Source organism: Cnephaeus nilssonii, assembly GCF_951640355.1.
Source record: "Cnephaeus nilssonii genome assembly, chromosome: 13".
In the NCBI taxonomy this organism is placed as follows: domain Eukaryota; kingdom Metazoa; phylum Chordata; class Mammalia; order Chiroptera; family Vespertilionidae; genus Cnephaeus; species Cnephaeus nilssonii.
Window position 1 is genome coordinate 14,945,798 of NC_137084.1, and position 20,548 is coordinate 14,966,345.

The 20,548-nt window shown below is 49.8% G+C and overlaps 1 protein-coding gene across 1 annotated transcript; it reads left to right on the forward strand.

Moving 5' to 3' along the window:
• The first annotated feature begins 407 nt into the window (after positions 1 to 407).
• Positions 408 to 16,949, forward strand: ACCSL (1-aminocyclopropane-1-carboxylate synthase homolog (inactive) like). The gene is made up of 15 exons (XM_079788013.1): positions 408 to 519; positions 6,163 to 6,713; positions 8,204 to 8,263; positions 8,704 to 8,774; positions 9,109 to 9,178; positions 9,365 to 9,431; positions 10,372 to 10,469; positions 10,729 to 10,806; positions 11,141 to 11,241; positions 12,222 to 12,311; positions 13,673 to 13,718; positions 13,807 to 13,948; positions 15,393 to 15,535; positions 15,622 to 15,775; positions 16,709 to 16,949. Exons 2-15 carry the CDS (start codon positions 6,204 to 6,206, stop codon positions 16,789 to 16,791), a joined length of 1,713 nt encoding a protein of 570 aa, XP_079644139.1. The 5' UTR covers positions 408 to 519; positions 6,163 to 6,203; the 3' UTR covers positions 16,792 to 16,949.
• Positions 16,950 to 20,548: the final 3,599 nt, after the last annotated feature.

Genomic DNA, 20,548 nt, shown 5'->3' on the forward strand with positions numbered 1-20,548 from the left:
CCACCTTGGCAGATGCCTGTTTTTCCTGAGCGTTAAGATGTTGGAGAGAAACCAAGGCAGGGGCTCCCTGGGTTAGCACCTCGGCTTTCTCAGTGGCAGTTCATGTCCTCGGACAAGCAGACACTGAAATGGGATTGCAAAGACCTCCTCCTCTTTGAGGAAACAGCTGAGAAGGACAGCGGGCAGGAGCGGGAGGAGGCGGGAGGGCCGCAGGCTGTGGCCCTGGCTGAGAAGAGAGAAGCAAGAGGTCGGGCAGCAAGAGCCCTGCCCTGCAGCCCATTCCAAAGTGGCTCAGCCGGGCCGGTGGCTCCTTGAGCCTGATGAGCTGGCGGGGGAGGGGGCAGTGTCCTGGGAGCAGGCTGGGCTTCGTGCCCCTGCTGTGCCCAGTGCTGGGCTGGGAGCAGCCAGGGAAGCAGGACGCTGTGCTGGACCTGGGGAACAGGGGCTGTCAGTGCACGAAGCTGCCCACTGTGCCGTTTCCCAGCCTCCACACTCGCTTCCTCGCTGGGCAACCTCAGGGTAAGCACTCAAGCTCTCTGAGCTCAGGTTCAGCATCGGTGCAATGGGATGATGATAGACTCCAGGACAGGCGGTTTGTCTCAGTTTTCTCTGGCTGTGTAAGGAATCGCCCCCTGAACTTCTTGGCTTAAAACAACGACGACTTGCTGCTTCTCTCGAGTCCGTGGTCAGTGGGGCTCAGGAGGGCAGTCGATCGGGGCTGCGTGTTATTGCTGAAGTTACTCATGTGGCTGAAATCAGGCGCGCTCCACGGAGCTGGGCTGGGCTAGACGCCTCTCATTCCTCAGACTGTCCCTGGGCCTCTGGTCACGCCACAGCCCAGCATGAGCTGCTTTCCTGCATGGCAGCTGGCTGCTAAGGGCAAGCATTCCAGTCGGACAAACCCAGGGCCCAAGCTCTTCAGGTCACATGGCCAAGCCAGAGCCGGCAGGGAGGAGACCACCCAGGGCCTCCGTTGTGGCCACCGGTGTGACTGCTGCCCCCGGGCTGCGAGGGTGGCAGGGTAACGTTGCAAAGCGCTCAGCACAGCGTCTAGAGGACTCAGGACATGCGCCCACACAGAGGCCGGGCCGTGGGAAACAGCTCTCTGAAGGGCTCTGGGGTGCGAGAAGCCTTCTGACTCTGAGGAGAACTTAGCCCAGTGGGCCGGTGGGGGTAGCTGGGCCTTGCCCCAGCCCCAGAATTCCTAGGGAGAAGGGAGGAGGGAGACCAGCTCCGCAGAGTCTGGTTTTGAGGGAAGACCCGGGTCAGCAGAAGCGAGGAAGTCAGAGCAGGGCTCCTGGGGACAAGGAGGCGATTTCCCGGCAGGAGATTTCCCAGTGGGAGGAAGTGGGCAACGTGGTGCGACTGGAAGAAAAAGTCCGGTGGAAACTCTCAACTCGTCATCATCTAGGTCTTCTGGGAACGGGTGAGAGGAGTCAGCACCTTCCAGAATATTCCCTGAAATGGCCCCAGCCCCAGGAGACTGGCGAGCGCGCACAGGAAGGGGGGGAGGAGAGGGGTGGCTCAATGAAAATGGATCGAAAGAATGAGTATTTTAATGATCAGGTGAAGGAATGGTTTGGTGGGTGGCTGGAAAGAATCTGGAAAGAGAGGCTCACATTTATATCCATTATTTCACATTAATCCTCTGAACCCCTGTTCCCTCATGTCTCTTCACAGATGAGACATTGATCCCAGAGATACTTAATAACTTACAGCCACACGGTTTGTAAGTGGCTGAGATGGGCCTTAAACTGTGCCTTGAACCTCAGGTCTTGACAGCAGCTCCATACAGAGCACACTGCCCACCCCACACCCCACACCCCACACCCCTCACCCCACACCCCACACCCCACACAGAAAGAGAAACTTCTCAGGACCATAGCCATCAGATGAGCTCAGTGCCCGCCAATGCTTACGGCACTGTCCTCAGGGAGCCAGGCCCCCAGGCGCCCCGTGCTGTCGTCCCCTGATTCTCCCCAGCACACCCAGGCCCAGGTCACCTGGATTTTATTCCAGGACCAGGGATCTTGAAGGGGGCCCTGGGCTCTGAAGTGTGGGTGACAAAGCAGAGATCGTGTCCGTGGAAATGAAACAAAACCCCTTTCTTCGTGGCCTAAGCACTATACTGAGTCCTGGGCGGGGGAGGACAGGTGGTTGGAACCACCTCCTCTGGGGCAGAAGAAGCAGGAAGAGCCTGGGAAAAGCAAACAGAAAGAGCCCAGAAAAGACTCACTGAACAGAGCCTCAGGTCTGGAAGGAGAACAGGTTACTCATATTTGAAGAGGCTATTGAAGTCTGGCAGCGGACTAAGTGCTGGAAGGAAGTAGATGCTCCATCAAAAGAAATCCAGGCAGAGGAAAGTGATGGAGGAGCCAAGCAAAGGAATTGGGGAGTGGTGTGTGTGTGTGTGTGGGGGGGGGGGGGGGCGGGGAGGGGGGGTTGGGAGAGCAAAGGAGGCAGGGAGCACCCCGGATGGTGGGCTCTAATCGAGCTTTCCCTGGAAGAACCCCCCTGCCTTAGAATGACCCTGGGTCTCTGGGGGAGTCTGATGAAAGCCATGGACCTTCTCATCCCTTTTACACCAAAGCACATACAGAAAAAATTAGGGCTGGGATGAGAGGTCCATCCACAGGGCCTCAAAACAGGTTCTTAATGATGGACGTGCATCCCCTGGGTCAGTGGGACCAAGGTCATTCTCCTCCCTGCATTGTTGGGAGGCCCAGTATGTGGAACTCAGGACCCCCATCAGCAAAGAAAGCCCCATCATTGGACTCCCAGGTTCTGGCCACACAAAGTGCACAGGCCGGGTCCTCTCGGGTAGGCCCCCCAGATCCTCGGTTTCATTGCTGTCTCTCTCTGAGCTGGGTCAGAGGACCATTTGCTGAATCTTCCCCCTTTTACCCTCACACCTGGGTCTGCCAGGCTCCTCCCTCCAAAGTGAATTTGCCTGTGGGCAAGTGACTACTTGAAAACCCAGGGAATAGAAATCAAGGGAACAAGCATGATGCAAATCAGAGGATCGGGGGAGCTGAGGGCAGCCAGGCAGTGTTCTTGGAGGAGGAACTCTGCTTCCCTCCTCGCCTTCCCACCAGCAAAGAGAACCAAGGCCTTCTGAGTTGGGCCAAGGCAGATGCCAGACTTGGAATCTTGCTTTGCCCTTGGAACAGAGAAGCCAAAAGGAACTGGGTTGGAAGGGGAGTGGAGGAGGGAACTAGTATTTGCCAAATCTGGAATCTAATCCTTCCACTGATGATTTCTAGTTGTGTGACCACTGAGCCTGGGGTCCTGCCTATAAGACCAATATCCTAGAGGCCCTCAGAGTACAAGGGTTGATTTGAGTTAGAACGGGATTGGATTGCCTGAGCCCAGCCAGGTGCCCAGTACCTTATTGGACATGATACTTGCAGAAGACACACTGGCGGCTCTAGGAGGAGTTCTGGGCCTTCCCACGCCTTGCCTTTCCACTCTCACCCTGGATTCTGAGTCCTCAGCTATAGCTGCCCTGAGTTTTCTGAGCCAGGAAGGAAAGTTAGGATTCAGCGACCCCTTTTGGCAAATCCATGGGACAGCGCTGTGCTGGGAGGGGTCCCCACTGCTAGGAGAGAGCATCAGCTGAGGGAGTGGTGGGAAATGGAGGAGGTTGAGGAACATGAGGGTTTTCCTCTGGGCAAATCATTCCACTGGGGCCAAAAACTGATTGATTCCTCCATTCCCGTCTTTAGTCACTCATTGGTTAGTGACCAATAACCATCATCAAACCCTAAACAAGAACCCCCTCTGTGCCTTGGAACGATGGTAGAAGCTGAAAAGCCTATAGTCCAGAAGGGGACCCAGACCTCACTGCCCACTCATGGATCCCATCCCATGAATGGGAAAGCAATGATCTTACAATCTATTCCTGGCAGCTGGAGTCCAGTTGGTCTTTCTGTTGTCTGTGCTGGTTTTAGCTCATGCTGCTTGGTCATGTGGCTGGATGTTCTGTGTACTGGACACTGTATCTCAAAAATGACCCTTTGAGAAATTCGAGGGCTAAGTTAAACCACTTCCAGAAATTTGTTTGCTTCTGTCCAAGGACTCTGAGTCACCCACAGGACCAGATGACAATATTGTTGGACATAGTAGTCCAACTTTAGAACCTGAAATCTCTGGGGGAATGTGAGGTGAAGGGAACGGTCCATGCAAGGGCTGGTTTTCTGCTGGTTCTCTCTTCCGTCTGAGAGTTCTGGGTTAACGTGGGAGGTCTGAGGCTTAAATCCTGGCTCTACTGGGGAACCATAGAAGTTACTTGTCTTCATTGAGCTTCCGTTTTATTACCTTGAATTGAGGCAAGTATCTTCTCATCTACGTATGGAAAAACTGATGCCCGGACAGGGGAAATAGTTCTTCCGACATCAGACAATTGGTGAATAGTTACTGTAGAGTAGAATCTAGGCTTCTCCAGGCTGCTTTGGCCTGAGCTTTCAATTTTGCCACTAGTATTAGGGATCCATATCCCCAAACACCTTGTTTCCCATGCATGTTAAGAAAACTCTATGATCCTTATTGTACTGCCACACTAAGAAGGAAGAATCGAATTAGGTTAGAATACTGAGACACCAGGGGAGGCTCTGGGCAAGGGGAAGGAAGCCTGGAGGACAAGGCAGAGGGAGAGGGTTTGTAGGGCACTAGGAAAAGGGACTTTCAGAGTGTCCTGGGTCTGAAGAGTATACCCATGTGCTAGATCATGAATGATCACGAGACCGGCTTGTTGCTGGTTCATTTCCCATGTCCATGTCCCCTTCTTGGCTTCTACTGTTTGTCTGTCCTTCAGCTCTTATCGGAGGGCTGTTGGCACCAGCTGGGCTCGTTCTGAGACACTGCTCTAGCTGCTGTAGAAAACCCCTGCATGTGGCTTGAGAGGTGTAGATGGTTGGAAGCTGAGGAATACTGAAACCAGAGGTATAGGCAAAAGACTTGAGGAGAGGTTGGTGTAACTCAACACTAGACAATTTAGGGACATTATGGCCTTTATGGGAAGCATCATTCATAGACTTTTTTTCTTTTAGTAGAAAGGACTGGTCTTGGCACAGGCCCACCTGCCAGGTTTCCTTCTGGCCTTCTGCATGCTCAGTTACCTTGTATCAGAAAACACATTTTACCAGGAAAACATTCTTCTTTTGGTTAGTTGACCTCACCCCCATTTTCTGCTCCATAAACTTGCCTGTAGAGGTGCTCATTCTAACCACTTTAAACAACTAGTTACCCACGTGTCAGGCACTGTGCTAAGGATATAACGATATATACAGACACTGAACAAGTATTGTCACTTAGAAGTATAGGTTGCTATGGGAACATCACAAGTTGACCAAACATAGTTTGGAGAGGTTGGGCATAGTGTCCAGTATTTTGAAATGTTGGTGCCACAAACATATAAGAGAAGTGACAAGGTTTTTGTCTGTCTTTTCTTCCTTCCTTCCTCCTTTCCTGTCTCCTTCCCTCCCTCCCTCCCTTCCTTTATTCTCCCTCCTTTTCTTCCTTCTCCTTTCTTATAGCAGCAGCATCCCTCTCCTTTCTTAGAACACTATGAAGCAGGAATTGCTCTAGTTGAAGCTCAGGGTGGAGAACTCAGAGCCTGTCTGTTCAGTTTCCACTTTTCCTCAAAGTGAGCCCTAAGATTCTTTTTTCCTAAGAAATAAAAAATATAATTTTGGTTGTCAAATGATCTTTAATTGAAACATTTTCCTTTGTAGTTCTTAACTAGCTGGGCATTCCACTGCACCACTGCTGACATCATCTATGACGTCACCAGGGTGTTGGCCATCAGCATTGCAGCGCACAGACTAGGCAGGTGCCACACCTGTCAGACAATGTTAACAATCTCCTCAAAAGTGATAATGCCACTGGGCTTAATGTGTTTTTCATGTTATTCTTGTTGTTTTTGCTTCTTTCTGTCTTGTGGTGGTTATTTGAGGGCTTTGATGATCAGGGCTTGATGCTGGAAGCACATTGCCCAAGGATCTGGGCTGGGGCCACTTAGGCATTGCCTTTGAATGAGTAGGTAACTCTTTCAGAACCAATTCAGTTCTATAACCTAGTGTGGATGAGGGAGGACACTAGGCCAGCCTGAGATCAGGGGGAGTCTATGTTGCTGCAGTACATGGTCTCTCTCTTTCTCTGCAGGTTCAGGAAAGCTTGTTGAGACCACAACCAAGACCCAGACTATGAGTCACCAATCAGACAGCCTCCACAAGCCCTGTGGCCAGATGAAGGGCCAGGGCCTCAAAACCCAGAAGCCCCACCCCCGGGTGATGGAGCTGATCCTGTGCCTGCAGCAGATCATAGATGAGTACTCCAGGCAGCTGAAGATCATGCGCCTGCAGGAGGACCTGGAGCAGGAGAAGCAACGGCGGAGTCAGGACATCAGGGAGCAGGAAGCCATCCTCGTCCAATTACTTGGTGAGGTGGTCAACCTCTTACAGGCTGGTGCCACAAGTAGCCTGGAGCTCCAACTGCCTCGCCTTTCCCTGGACTCAAGGGGTGGTGATGGGCAGCAGGCCCAATTGCCCAGGAAGCCTGACCAGCTAAGTCACCAACTGAGTGATTCAAAAACTGCAGTTGTCAGCTGTGACCTATCCAACCGTGGGATTGACATCGCTGCCTCATACAAGTCCAGCTTCCAGGACTTCATAGCCTACCAAGGAGATAAATACGATGAGGACAAGAACACCTTGGTGAGGATGTGGGTGGGTGGGGGGGCAGGAAGGGCACACTAGAGAGCCCCAGTCACTAGGATTTACTGAGTCCTGTGCCAAATACTGTGCTCTCTCGCTTACTCTTACCGGCCTTATGAAGTAGGTGGCATTCTCTCTTTATGGATAAGGGGATGGGCACAAAATAGAATGACATGCCCAAGAAAGGTGGAGGGCTGAGACTGGGTTACCTTCTTCCCCTCTGGTTTCTTTCCCTAATCCCTGCTCTTACCTCTAGGAGTCACTGTAGTCATAGGTGTAAGTCAGTGATGGGCAACCTTTTGAGCTTGGTGTGTCAAACTTCGCCAAAAAACTGAGCGTAACTCGGGTAGTGTGTCACTTTGAGGAAAAAACTAACTCCAAGACTCTAGTCGCAAATGTTTCATCCTCAGGAGCAGCAAATGTTTCATCCTCGGCATGCGGCCGCGTGTCATCAGAAATGGCTACGCGTGTCAGTGTTGACACGCGTGTCATAGGTTCGCCATCACTGGTGTACGTGAACCAGCCCTCATTGAACTCAATCTAGGGATGATAGTCATCAGCCATTGGGAAAGAAACAATAATGTTGCTGAGAGCACTGAGGGGATGCCAGCTTTGTCTTAAAGGTGGTGGTGGTGGGATGGGGGATTCTCTGGGGAGGGGAGCAATAACATGTGTGAAGCTTTAGGTGGGAAGGGCTTGGAGTGAATGGAAAAGGAGGCCCATGTGGATAGAGTAGGGGCAATGAGGGCTGTGACAAGAAGTGTGGACAGGGGTAGGATATTATCCCAAGGGTGACAGGGAGTCAATGAAAGGCTTCCAGCAAGGGATGTTCACAACAGCTCTTCAGCCAGAGGGTGGAGGGCAGCACGAGTATATCATCTCTCTGCTTCTAGCTGAGTGACATGTGCTCAATGGCGATGTGCTTTTCTGGGGGCCAAGTGAGTCAGATACCCCCTGGGACTCTGAAGAACTGTAGCTCCTCTAATAACTTGAAAATCCTGTACATGGAGGTGGAAATAACAGAGATGGGTATGAGGCAGGGTCTGCTTAAGGATCCAGATTGGGGGGCTGGCAGGTAAAGTCTACCCATCACCAAGGTCTTATGGCTAGTAGGCTATTCAATCTTTCTTAGTTTAACTCACTTAAAAGTAGGGACCATATTAGAACTTTATTCTCAGGAATAGTGAAATTGAAAGCAACTCACGTGGAGCACTTAGTCTAGTGTCTGGCACATAATAAGAACCCAATGATTGGTTGCTGGTATGTAATATAACTATTATTTATCTCTGTGGCTCTAAAGGGGGATATTGCAAGCTGTATGATTTTGGGCCTGTGGGAAACTTTCAAACACATAAACGTGGATTGAATTGCCTCATGGGACAGTGAGCTCTCCCCTTTGGAAATCATCTGAGAAGAGTACTTTTTGACATGTTTAAAGGGTTCATCTAGGCAGGGCAGGAGGACTGATCTCAGATTCCTTCCATCTGCAGGGCTTCATTAACCTTGGCCTCAGTGAGAACAAGCTCTGCATTGATCTGCTGACTGAAAGGGTAAGCCAAGTTCTGGGCTTGCTGGGGCCCATATTCAGGCCCAGGCCCCTAGCATGTGGCAGCTATAGGAGTGGGACTTAGGTGATTGGGAAAGGGAGTGGGGAAACAGCTTCTAGAATAGCACGTGTCATCTCCTGGATTTTCTGAGTGTTCAGATGTATTCTTTGGATGGGTATACTTTGGGTAGACTGACAAGGGAGCCCCTAGCCCAAGTGTACGGTTGGGGAGGTTGTTAATTAAGCAGGTCTCAGTAAGTTATCCATTTGTGTGATCTGAAAGAAGATCAGGGCCTCCTTCATTCAGGAGCATGCAGCATGTGTGCCCATTGCCCTCTGGGAGGCCCTGTGGTGTACGGCAAATGCCCACCTGCATCCTAGGAGTAGGATGAAGACTGTGGGGCTTCCCTGGACTGGCTGTCCTCATGCTTTATTTGTCAACAGTTGAGTCGGAGTGACATGAACTACATTGATGATGACCTTCTGCAATATCCTGATTGGAGTGGACATGCATTGTAAGTAACTTCCAGATCTATGGCCTCCTGGTCCACAGGCACCATGCAGGGAAGGGCTCAAAGTATCAGATTCTTGCTTGGCTACCTCCGTTTCTTTGGGGAACAACTTCTAGAAAATGCCTAGAGTTCAACATTTGGAGGTAGCCTGCTGTAGTACAAATGGCATTGCTGTTTAATTCCAAAGGCTTGAGATCCTGGCGAGATTTACCATATGTAACCCAGGGAACTGATAGCCTCTGTCAGAATCCCTGAAGCATATTTAGACTCTTTGCCCTTTGGAAAAGACTGCAGTCTAGACCTGGGAACCACAAGATCTCTCTGGGTCTCTCCATAGCCTGAGGGAAGAAGTAGCCCGGTTCCTGACCCACTACTGCAAGGCACCTGAGCAGCTTGATCCAGAAAATGTGAGTCAGTTTCCCAGCCTCACTGCTGTCCTAGTGGAAGGCTGTATTCTTGAGGGACTCTGCATTTTCCAGAGGGTCCAGGGAGAACCAGCAGAGACCCATCAGTGTCAAGACAAAGTAAAAGCCAATGGGTACTAGCCCTTCATACATGGGGATTGACTTCTGCGTTCTGTGCATCTTCTTCAGGTGGTTGTTCTAAGTGGCTGCTGTGCTATCTTCTCTGCATTGACCTTGGTGCTATGTAATCCAGGCGGTAAGTTGACGGGCTCTGTTTTCCCTCAGGGAAATAGCAGCACACAGGCACTAGGCCTCAGAGAAGAAAAACATCTTGACTCAGGCCCTTCCCCTAATGTGCTAGGACTCTCCTACACTGGTTAGAACATCTTCCTACTTCTGTAGGCGTGAGGGATTTGCATCCCCACTTAATGAGGAAGGAAATCATGGGAGAGTCCTCAAGGAGATATGCCCTAAGGATGGTGATGGTGGGAGCCAACCCATTATATTATTAGCTGGGACTTGGGGCTCAACTCCAATACAGAGAGCCCTGGTAAACTGGATTAAACTATATAGAATTTCTATCACCACCTCCTAAAAAATAATGTCTAATTAATTCTAGATCAAGTAAGGCTGAGAGATCTGTTCTCAATGTCCCTCTTAACAATGCCCAAACAAGAGTCTCAGACTTTAATGAACTTTGGCTGCATGGAAGGTAGTTACCAAGGTGGCCAGTTTCATTCAAGCCAGTAGGTCTTTGGTTAGCTCATCAATAAGGCCAAATGATGGGAAGAGAAGAATGCATGAGGCCACTAGTTGCAGATAACCTGAGTCATGTGGAGAAGCAGCCTCCGGTGTTTGCTCTGGAGCTGACCAGAATTTGTGAGTGCCCAGTGCTCACCCTGCTAGGAGGGCTGGCTTGATTTGTGCCCTGGTTTTTGAGCCATTCAGAACACTGTTCTTTCCTTGTCTCCTCCTCTAGTGAGGCCCCAAGGACGACACGAGAGTTTTGTTCCCCAAATATTGTTTATAAGAATAGCTACCTTTTACAGAGCCTGAGCCCCAAAGTATTAATCCCCAAGTAGGAGGAATTGGCCAAGTAAGCCATCCTGTTGGTAGAGTTGCTGCTGGTCTGGGGTGTGTGGTAGGTTCTGACCGAGAGACCCTGGACTGACAGCCTTGTCTCCCTGTGCTTCCAGATACCTTTCTGATCCCCACCCCCTTCTATTCTGGCTTCACGTTTTCTTCCAGCCTATATGTGAATGTTGAGCTGATTCATGTGCACCTGGACAGTGAGGTCAGAATGGGGCCCTTTCCCTGCTCAGCCCATTTATGCAATGGAATGTTCTGGAAGGCATTTGAAGGTGGGGTAGGGGGGCTTGCTTTCCTCTCATATAAGTGATGTTGGGCAAGGATAAGGAAATCAGGGCAAAGAAGGCCCATGGGACTGGTACCCTGGGTATGAAGGCCAAGGATTGTTCACGGTTTGTGGGAATGAGGGATCAAAGCTTAGAAGCTTTCAGATGGGCGGTCCTCAGGCAGTGTTTGTGTTCCAGATCACTGAGGCCAACACCCAACCATTCCAGCTGACTGTGGACAAGTTGGAGAAAGCCCTGCTTGAGGCTAGGCTTAAGGTAAGGAGAGGACCATGGCTCAGGATGGCACTGCTGCCCCTAAAGGGGGTTCAGTGCTGAGACTCTGCTAGAACTTCCTCAGCAAGACCGTGTAGGCTACTTCTTCAGAAGAGGCAGAGTCCCAGGGACATGTCCCTCTGGGAGCCCTGAGCCTTCTCACTGGCAGTCCCCAGTGCTACTTCCTGCTCTGCCCTGGGGGCAGTATGAGAGGTGCTTCAAGATCAAGCCTAGACCTTGATTATGTGACCTATATTGCGTGTCCTGACTGACATTGGCTGAATGTGAAGTAGATGTGAAGTATTTGTGTTCATTGGGTTATGTTTGGTTCTTTCAGGGGAAAAAGGTCAAAGGTCTTGTTCTCACCAACCCCAATAATCCTCTGGGAGACATCTACTCTCGGGACTCACTAAAGGAATACCTGGAATTTGCCAAGAGGTAGGAGTTTACCCCTTGAAATTAAACAAATTGCCATTGGTCATGGACAAGAAGACACAACCAGAAATATTTTTCCCTAACTATGCTTACTGCTTATTGTACTCTGCAAAGTGTTGTACAACTAACTAAAATGGGAATGAAGGAAAATGCAACCACATGCTACAGCTTCCACCAATCTCTTTTTCTCAATTTCTTTCTAGTGTTTGTCCATGTGCAGACACCTATGTAACAATCATACTATCATTTTGTTGCCTATCCACTTCTAGAATGAGCACTTTCCCAGAATCCACTTCCAAACTACTTGGCCTGAGGTGCCAGGAAAGAGAGACTATCGTATGATGTGGAATGAAGATGAAGAAATGTCCTATTCCTAAGAACATTTCATATTTGACATGTCTGGAGTCCAGAAACAGCCCTGTTAATGAGCGTAGATAGTCTTCTATTTTCTAGAAGAGATGCACTTTTCCAAGCTCATATAACCCAGAGCAATCAATAGCAGAGCATGGGGACAAGAGGAAGAATGTAGGAAGTCCTGGGCTAGATAGAATTTGACAGAATTGGGTTCAAGTTCCGGCTCCCAAAACTGCTAATAGAGGGTATTAACTTTGTCTCAGAAACCAGTTTCCTCGTCTGTGAAATGGAGAGAACAGTACTGCCTCAGAGGGCCAATGGGAGAATAAACACAATGTGCATATAAGTCTTAACCCACTTAACACCACAAAGTGGTCTCTGCTTGAGGATTGAAAGGTTCAGTAAGATTTTCCCATGTGTGTCTTTTGGGCTCTATGCCTTCCAAGTACGCCCTAGCCATGTGTAAGGTCCTTTCTGGTGTACCAGCCCCTCTGCCTTCATGATCTTTGGTGGATGGGCTGCTGGTGCAGTAGGAGAATCTGATCTGTATCCAGAATTGACCATAAAAGAAAGTGAGTTAAGATTAGAGAGACAACCTTGATGTTTTCACTTTCCTGCTTAACTTGTAGCTACAACCTTCATGTGATTGTTGATGAGATATACATGGGGACTGTGTTTGATGAATCCATCCCATTCCACAGTGTTCTTAGCATGGAAAGGTGAGTTGGTCTCAGCTTGAGTGGGAATGAGAATCATAAACTGCTTTGCTGGATCAGTTTATGTGCCTTAAATTTAATTGGCTAAGTGCTTGGAACTAAAATAAGTACCAACTGGGATATGAAAACTAGCAAGGCCTCATCCAACCTCTCAAGTGTCTTCTCTTCTAAATGCCATTTTGTACATGAGAAAATCTGAGGGCAAGGTGGACAGTGCACTATCAAAAATCAAGATGGCCTGGCCAGTGTAGCTCAGTTGGTTGGGTGTCCTCCTAAAAGATTGCTGGTTCACTTCCTGGTCAGGGCACATGCCCAGGCTGAAGGCTGGATTCCCAGTAAGGGGTGTGCAGGAGGCAGCTGATTGATGGATGCTCTGCTCTCACATAGATGTTTCTTTTTCTCCCTTCTTTCCTCTCTCTCTAAAAATCAATAAAAAAATATATTTTTAAAAAGTCAAGATGAAGTCCTGCTGAAGTTCCATGTAGGAACCTCTTGAAAGGTTCCTATGGAAAATGTAGAAATGGGGCAGAACTTTTTAAGAACAGTATTTGGCCCTAGGATAGGATTCTAACAGCCAAAGCAAGGAAATGGCATTCCTGGATGAAGTAAAAGTATTAACATGGGTGGAGCAGTAAGAAGAGAGCACGTTTTAGAAATGGTGGGTGTACCTCATGTGTGAAGAACCAACTAACAGGAAGTGGCTTGGGACCAGATGGAGGCAGGCCCACAAGCCAGGCTGAGGGTCCTGATTTTATTCAATAGGCAATTGAGAGCCCTCTCATCTTATTCCCCCAAAATACCTTGTATTCATTTCTTGGCTTAACTGGGGCAATTGAGTTTTGAAATTTTACCCTGTAGGCCCTTCTGTTGAGGAAGGACCTCAAGTTGATTTCCTCCTTTTCACACAAAGACCCCAATTCTTTATCCTTCAAATATCTATACTATATAATAAAAGGGTAACATGCTAATTAGACCAGGAGACCAGACATCTTCCTACTGTCCGACTTCCTTCCAGACAAAGCCAAGGTAGTGGGGGCCAAGGCAGAGGTGGTTAAGGGTGATCAGGCCAGCAAGGGAGAGCAGTTGGGGGCCATCAGGCTGGCAGGGGAATGGTTAGGCAACAATCAAGCCGGTAGGCAAGCAAGTGATTAGGAGCCAGCGGTCCTGGATTGCGAGAGGGATGTCCAACTGCCGGTTTTAGGCCCCTGTGGGATGGGGCCTAAACCGGCCATCGGACATAACCCTGAGTGGTCCCAGATTGGAGAGGGTGCAGGCCAGGCTGAGGGACCCCGCCCCCATGCACGAATTTCGTGCACTGGGCCTCTAGTTTCTCCATAACCTTGATTGTACTGTCTCTTCTCCAGTTTGCCTGACCGCAACAGGACCCATGTGATCTGGGGCACCAGTAAGGTGAGTCCCAGTTGCCTGTCCTTGGGTTGGGAAGGAAGAGGAACCAAGAGAAGAAGGCAGACCGAGAAGGTTCCCCTCTCTTCCCTAGGGTTTTGGGATCTCTGGCTTCCGTTTTGGCACTTTGTACACTCACAACAAGGAGGTGGCCTCTGTTGTGGGTGCTTTTGGCTTCCTCCACAGCATCTCTGGCATCACCCAGCACAAGCTGTGTCGGCTGCTCCAGGACAGAGGTACTGAGCTCCATCCAGACATCTCGGTGATCAGGGCCATGGGGGATTCCTGGGTCTGCTTGGGCCTCTGACATGCCTTCAGTCCCCTGACATCCTGTTCGCTGTCTCAGGTGTCATGGTGGAGGACAGGAAGTTTGAAGGAAGGCAGGATGCAGCTCACAGGGGGCACTAGGGTGTAGACAGAAGAGGGAGGCGCTGGTCTAAAAGCCAGGATGGGCTTTAATTTCTGGCTGTCTGTTAGCTCGTGCTCCGCCTGGAAAGGAGATAGACAATTATATGCAGACCTCAGGGGGAACTTCAGTAATCTGTCCTATGTCAAGGCCTCTTTTCCCTTTCCAATTTTCTATTTGCTCAGGCAAAGATTACAAAGAAACAAGCGCCCTGATTCCTCATCTATGACTTAACTTCATCTTCCAAGGTGGCCAAGGGAGCGCTGCCATTGGGCAAGTTGCTGTGGCTACATCTATGGCCCGTGGGTTCTTCTGCCCCTTGGATCTGCCGTGAATGCTGGCTTCAGGGAGAACTTCCCCCTTTAGTGCCATGGCCCAAACATAGAGAAGGGCCCCTCCTTTTAATTCCCTCTAGTAGAACAGATGCCAGTCTATCAGATTTAAATTAAAAGCTGGTATATAATTAAATAAATGAAAGTACCGTATTTTCCGGCATATAAGACGATTTTTTTAACCCAGGAAAATCTTCTATACGCCCAGTTGTCTTATACGCTGGAAAATACGGTAACCAAATAGTCTGGTTGAGAAAACAACTTACTTCCATCTTTGGGTGAGTAAAAGGGTAGATAGGAGAAATCCAATGACCTGTTTCCCTACGTGGTGCCAGGCCCTTTGATATTTGGCAGAAACCTGGTTCACAGCCCCATGAACATGGCTATCAATTTGGGAAGCACATGGGAATTACATGGGGAGCTTAAATGCCAATGTGTGGGCTCCACCCCAAAGATTCTGACTTAGGTGATCTGGAGATATAACCTGGCCATGAGGATTTTCACAGGCTCCCCTGGTGGTTCTATGTGCTGCCAATGCTGAGAACAACTGGGCTAAGATCATCACCAAATACCTCAAAGCCCACCGTGTGAGGTTGTAAGGAAGGAAGTAGGGGGAGCTGTCAGTTGCTGCTTTCTGCTCATTTGACAACAGCAGCATCCACCCATTATAGGGGGATGCCCTGACTCTTAGTGTCAGAGCTATAAACTGAAACAGAACACTTCTACAGGTTTACTGAGAAGCCTAGGGTCTCCTCCAGAGCTGTAGGTAGGTAGGTAGGAGGTGAGTTTTGAATATGGATACCATCAGCTCAAATATAGTACAGAGGCAGTCTTGGACAGAAATAGCTGCCAGGAAGCCCAGGTAGGGAGCATGTGGCAAAGAATTCTTGGCAGTTCTGTGCCAGAGGACCTGTGACAGCATTCTCCCCTATCACCATCCAGAATGGATTGACAACGTGTACCTGCCCACTAACCGCTCCCGGATGCAGGAGGCTCACAGGTACATCACCAACAACCTGAAGACAATGAAGGTCCCTTTTCTCAATCGTGGCTCTGGCCTCTATATCTGGGTCAACTTGAAAGAGGTGAGCTCTGGGAGTGAGGAAAGGTGTCCCTGGGCAGACCTGCCTGATAGGTCTTGGGCTCAGCTCTGTCCCCCTGCCTTCCCTAGTACCTGGACCCATGCACATTTGAGGAAGAGCAGCTCCTTTATCGTCGCTTCAAGGACAGCAAGCTCCTCTTGTCCCCTGGCAAGGCCTACAAGTGTAAGGAGCCTGGCTGGTTCCGCCTCACCTTTACGGATAAGCCCCAGCGCCTGGAAGTCGGTGAGTGGTGCTGACATTCCAATCCTGGTGTCTTCCACTCCTGTAGTCCAATAGCTGAGTCTTCCCTTATTGGCCTTTATTAGCTATAGCTTCAGCTAATCTATACTATAGACCTGGGGTCCTCAAACTTTTTAAACAGGGGGCCAGTTCACTGTCCCTCAGACCGTTGGACGGCCGGACTATAGTTTTAAAAAACTATGAACAAATTCCTATGCACACTGCACATATCTTATTTTGAAGTAAAAAAACCCAAAACGGCAAAAACACCCGCCTGTGGCCCGCGGGCCGTAGTTTGAGGATGCCTGTTATAGATAGTTTGCACTTTCATATTTTGATTAAGTTCCTTTGCAAACAGGGATTACATAACTTGCCATTGAGCAGGGCATTGGAACTAATCAGAAGTGGTCATCTGCCCTGTGGGGCTGGAGTTAGTAGGTGAGATAGACAGGCAGAGATGATCATGGATGTCCCTGGATGTTATTCGATGGAGTCAGATTCTCCTCTGAAGGTTATGAGAACATGACATTCATTTAACAATGACCTGTTGCATCTCACCACGTGCTGGACACTGTTCTGCCTGCTGGGAATACAGCAGTGAAGAAAGAGCGTTTATGTTATAAAAATAAATTCTGAGCTATGGAGGAGAACAGACCTAGTGAAGGAACACTAGTGTAATAGAAACCGTGATGAGTCCAAGTCTATCGCCAGGTTATAGGATTTTATATGAGACACGAAGGTGTCTGGCAATCTGATGCTGTGACAGTGAAGCTGAAAAAGAACCATTGGGGATGTGGTGGGTTGACTTGGAAATGCATCCCAAAGAAGATCAGGCTGAAGTTCAGCATCCCTGAACGAGAGGCGCCGTGATGGTCTACCATGACCTGCGAACCTACTAAGTCTTTCTTTCTCTCTGTCTCCATTTGGATCCTCCAGCCATGAACCGGTTCTCACAGGCACTCTTGGAGCAGAAGCAGTATTTGGTGGAGAAGCAAATGAAGCTCCTACTGGGGGAATAAGTGGTCCACCCACTCTTCCCTCAACCAGAAGTTCCAGCCAATCACATGCTTAGTATGTCCCTGACATCAGCCTCTGGTGTAGTATTTACCTGCTGCTGTGACAGAGCAAACAGTGAGGCTCCAGGAATGAGCTCATCTGACCCCATCATCGCCCTCCTTCCACTGAGCATCTGTCATTTCTGGGAGCTTTGCATATCTTTAATCTTTGCTAGTGATTTTGTGGTGTGAAATGATTTTAGGAGATTTTGGTGGAAAAGCCCATGGAAATAAAGAGAGCTTTGGATGGGTTTTATTTTGTATCCCATATCTAATAAATTCTATATTCTCCTAAAGTCCAGATTATGTCTTTAATATCCAGTGTGTCCCAATTCAGACTACCTATATTCCAAGTGCTCAATAGCCACATGTAGCTAGCAACTTGCGTATTGGGCAGCGCGGCTCTATAGGATGGAGGAGAAAGGGAAAGGCTCAAGTTGAATACGAGTGGTTGACTACCTTTCTACTTGTCCCACTGCCCAAGGACTTTCCTTGACATTGTGTGTGTGATGCCCTGGGAGTCACTAATCCAGCACCTGGTCAGGGTAGGATGGTCTAGAAATGGCCACATTTCCCAAAGTGTGATGTTGAACTAAACCTCCAGGATGACAGTGGCCTGAGTCCCTCCAGAAGTTAGAGCCAAGACCAGGGTGACCCCCAATTCCAGGACTTCTTCTTTCACCCCAGGGAGGAGCTGGGTAACACGGACTCCCATCCCTGCCTCTGCAAAGGGCCCCCCTCCATTTTTTTTAGGTGTCAGTGTTGAATAAAGAACACTTGACAAGAAGTCAAACATTCTAGGTTTTTTTCTGAGCTCTGCCACTTGCTAGCTCTGTGACCTTGGCTGAGTCACCTCACATTTTTAACCTCGGTTTCCTCATCAGCAAAATGGCATGAGAATGCTGTCCCGGTGAGCCTTTGTCACAGATTCTTTGATGAGGAGACCAACCCTAGGCTGTAGAGGGGATTGTAATACTGGCTGTGTGGGCATTGGGAGGAGTCAGTGTGAGACTGTGTGGAAAGGACTTGAGGCAGAGAAGAAGAAAACCACTGTTAGCGTTCCCCCCTCCCCCCCCCCCCCACCCCATCCATCCCAGTCCTGTCTGGAGGCTCCTGGGCCCTGTCTGCTCCTGAAGAGCCAGGTGTCTGCCTGGCTCCCCCAGTGTGTCTGTGGGGGCTCCTGCCCCTTGTTTACTTGTCCTTGCAGCTTCCTTCACTGTGGCCTTGGGGACTCTGAGGGCTGGGCGGTGGCCACCTTAGGAGATGCCTGCTTTTCCTGAGAGTTGGGGTGTTGGAGAGAAACCAAGGCAGGGGCTCCCTGCGTTAGCACCTCGGCTTTCTCACTGGCAGTTCATGTCCTCGGACAAGCAGACACTGAAATGTCTCACACCTGTGCCCACCAGGGTCCTCCCTTCTAGGTGAAGTAGCCTCCTCCTATTTGAGGAAACAGCTGTGAAGGACAGCGGACCTGAGTGGGAGGAGGCGGAAGGGCTCGCAGGCTGTGGCCCTGGCCAAGAAGAGAGAAGCAAGAGGTCGGGCAGGAAGAGCCCTGCCCTGCAGCCCATTCCAAAGTGGCTCAGCCGGGCCCATGGGTTCCTTGGGCCTAAGGAGCTGGTGTGGGAGGGGGAGGTGTCCTGGGAGCAGCCAGGGAAGCAGGAAGCTGCTCAGGGAGATGCCATGCTGGACCCAGGGGACAGGGGCTGGGCCTGGAAAGAGTTTGGAACAAGAGGATCAAATTTATATCCGATATTTCACATAATCTCCTCAACTCCTGTTCCCTCATGTCTCTTCACACAGGAGACATTGATCCCAGAGATACTTAATAACTTACAGCCACAAGGTTTGCAAGTGGCTGAGATGGGCCTTAAACTGTGGCTTGAACCCCAGGTGCTTGACAGCAGCTCCATACAGAGCACACTGCCCACCCCACACCCCACACCCCACACAGAAAGAGAAACTTCTCGGGACCATAGCCATCAGGTCCAGACAAGAAGCAGATGAGCTCAGTGCCTGCGAAAGCCAGACAGTGCTGTCCTCAGGGACCCAGACCCCCAGGCACCCTCTGTTGCCGTCTCCTGCACATTCTCCCCAGCACACCCAGGACCAGGTGGCCTGGCCTTTATCCCAGGACAAGGGCTCCTGAAGGGGCTCCTGGGCTCTGAAGTGTGGGTGACAAGCAGAGATAGTGTCCCTGGATGTGAAACAAAAGCCTTTTCTTCATGCCCAGTCAGTGTGGCTCAGTGGTTAAGCGTCAACCTATGAACCAGGAGATCACAGTTCGATTCCAGGTCAGGGCACATGCCCAGGTTGCGGGTGCAGGAGGCAGCCAATTGATGATTCTCTCCCATCATTGATGTTTCTTTTTCTCCCTTCCTCTCTAAAATGAATAAAAATATCCTATATAATAAAATGCTAATATGCAAATTGTCCCTTCGGGAGTTCGAACAACTGAGAATTTGACCGCTCGCTATGACGTGTGCTGACAACCAGGAGGCGGTGCGGAATGAAGGAAGGCCCTGGCAGGCAGCCAGCAGCCAGGGGAAGGAAGGCCCCAATTGGCCCTGATCACCTGCCAGGCCTAGGGACCCTACCCGTGCACGAATTCCGTGCAGTGGGCCTCTAGTATTTAATAAAACAACAACCAAACGTTTTCTTCAAGTCCTAAGCACTAAACTGAGTCCTGGGCAGGGGAGGACGGGGTGGTTGGAACCAACTCCTCTGGGGCAGATAAAGCAAGAAGACCCTGGGGAAAGCAAACAGAAAGATCCCAGAAAAGACTCACGGAACAGAGCCTCAGGTCTGGAAGGAGAACGGGTTACTCATATTTGAAGAGGTTATTGAAGTCTGGCAGCGGACTAAGTGCTGGAAGGAAGGAGATGCTCCATCAAAAATCCAGGCAGAGGAAAGAGATGGAGGAGCCAAAGTAAAGGAACTGGGGAGGGGGGTGGGTGAAGGGAGCAGTGAGCAACACTGGTGGTAGGTTCTAACCGAGCTTTCCCTGGAAGAACCCCGCTACCTTAGAATATGAATCTGGATCTTTGGGGGTGTCTGATGAAAGCCATGGATCTTCTCATCCCTTTTATATCAAATGTACATGCAGATAAAATATGGGGTGGGATGAGAAGTCCATCCACAGGCCCTTGAAACAGTGGTTCTTAATGAGTGATGCTCATTCCCTGCGTCAGTGGGGCAGAGGTGAAACTTGGCATTGGTGGGGGGGTGGGGCTTCCCAGGTGTCCCTGGTGGAGAATGTTATCCTGCAGCTCCACAGACTTTAGATGAAGACCTTGGGCTTCCTAGGAGCAGCGGGGATCTATTGTAGCAATAACAAGTGAATCCAAACCAGAAACATCTCTCCCATGGCCCGAGGCGTCCTGACCGGCTTGTGAACCCCAGCCAGCCCCACAAGGCCGTTAGTCACTCACACAGCAGCTCTGGAAGATCTGTCCTGTCTTCCCATCATGCTCAGGATCAAAGCCAAAGTCTTTATCAAGGTTCATCACACCTTGTGTGTGTTTTCCTCAAATACAGCAAATATTTCCTGCCACCTCAGGGCCTTTGCACTTGCTGCGCTTTGCCTGGAACACTATTCCCAGAGGTCCACATGCTTTGCTCCTTCCCTTCCTGGGGTTCTTTTTCTAACTACCCTATCTCCACAGCCTTCTCTCTTGGTCTCAATCCTCTACTCAGCATGGGTTTTCTTCACAGAACTTATCCAACT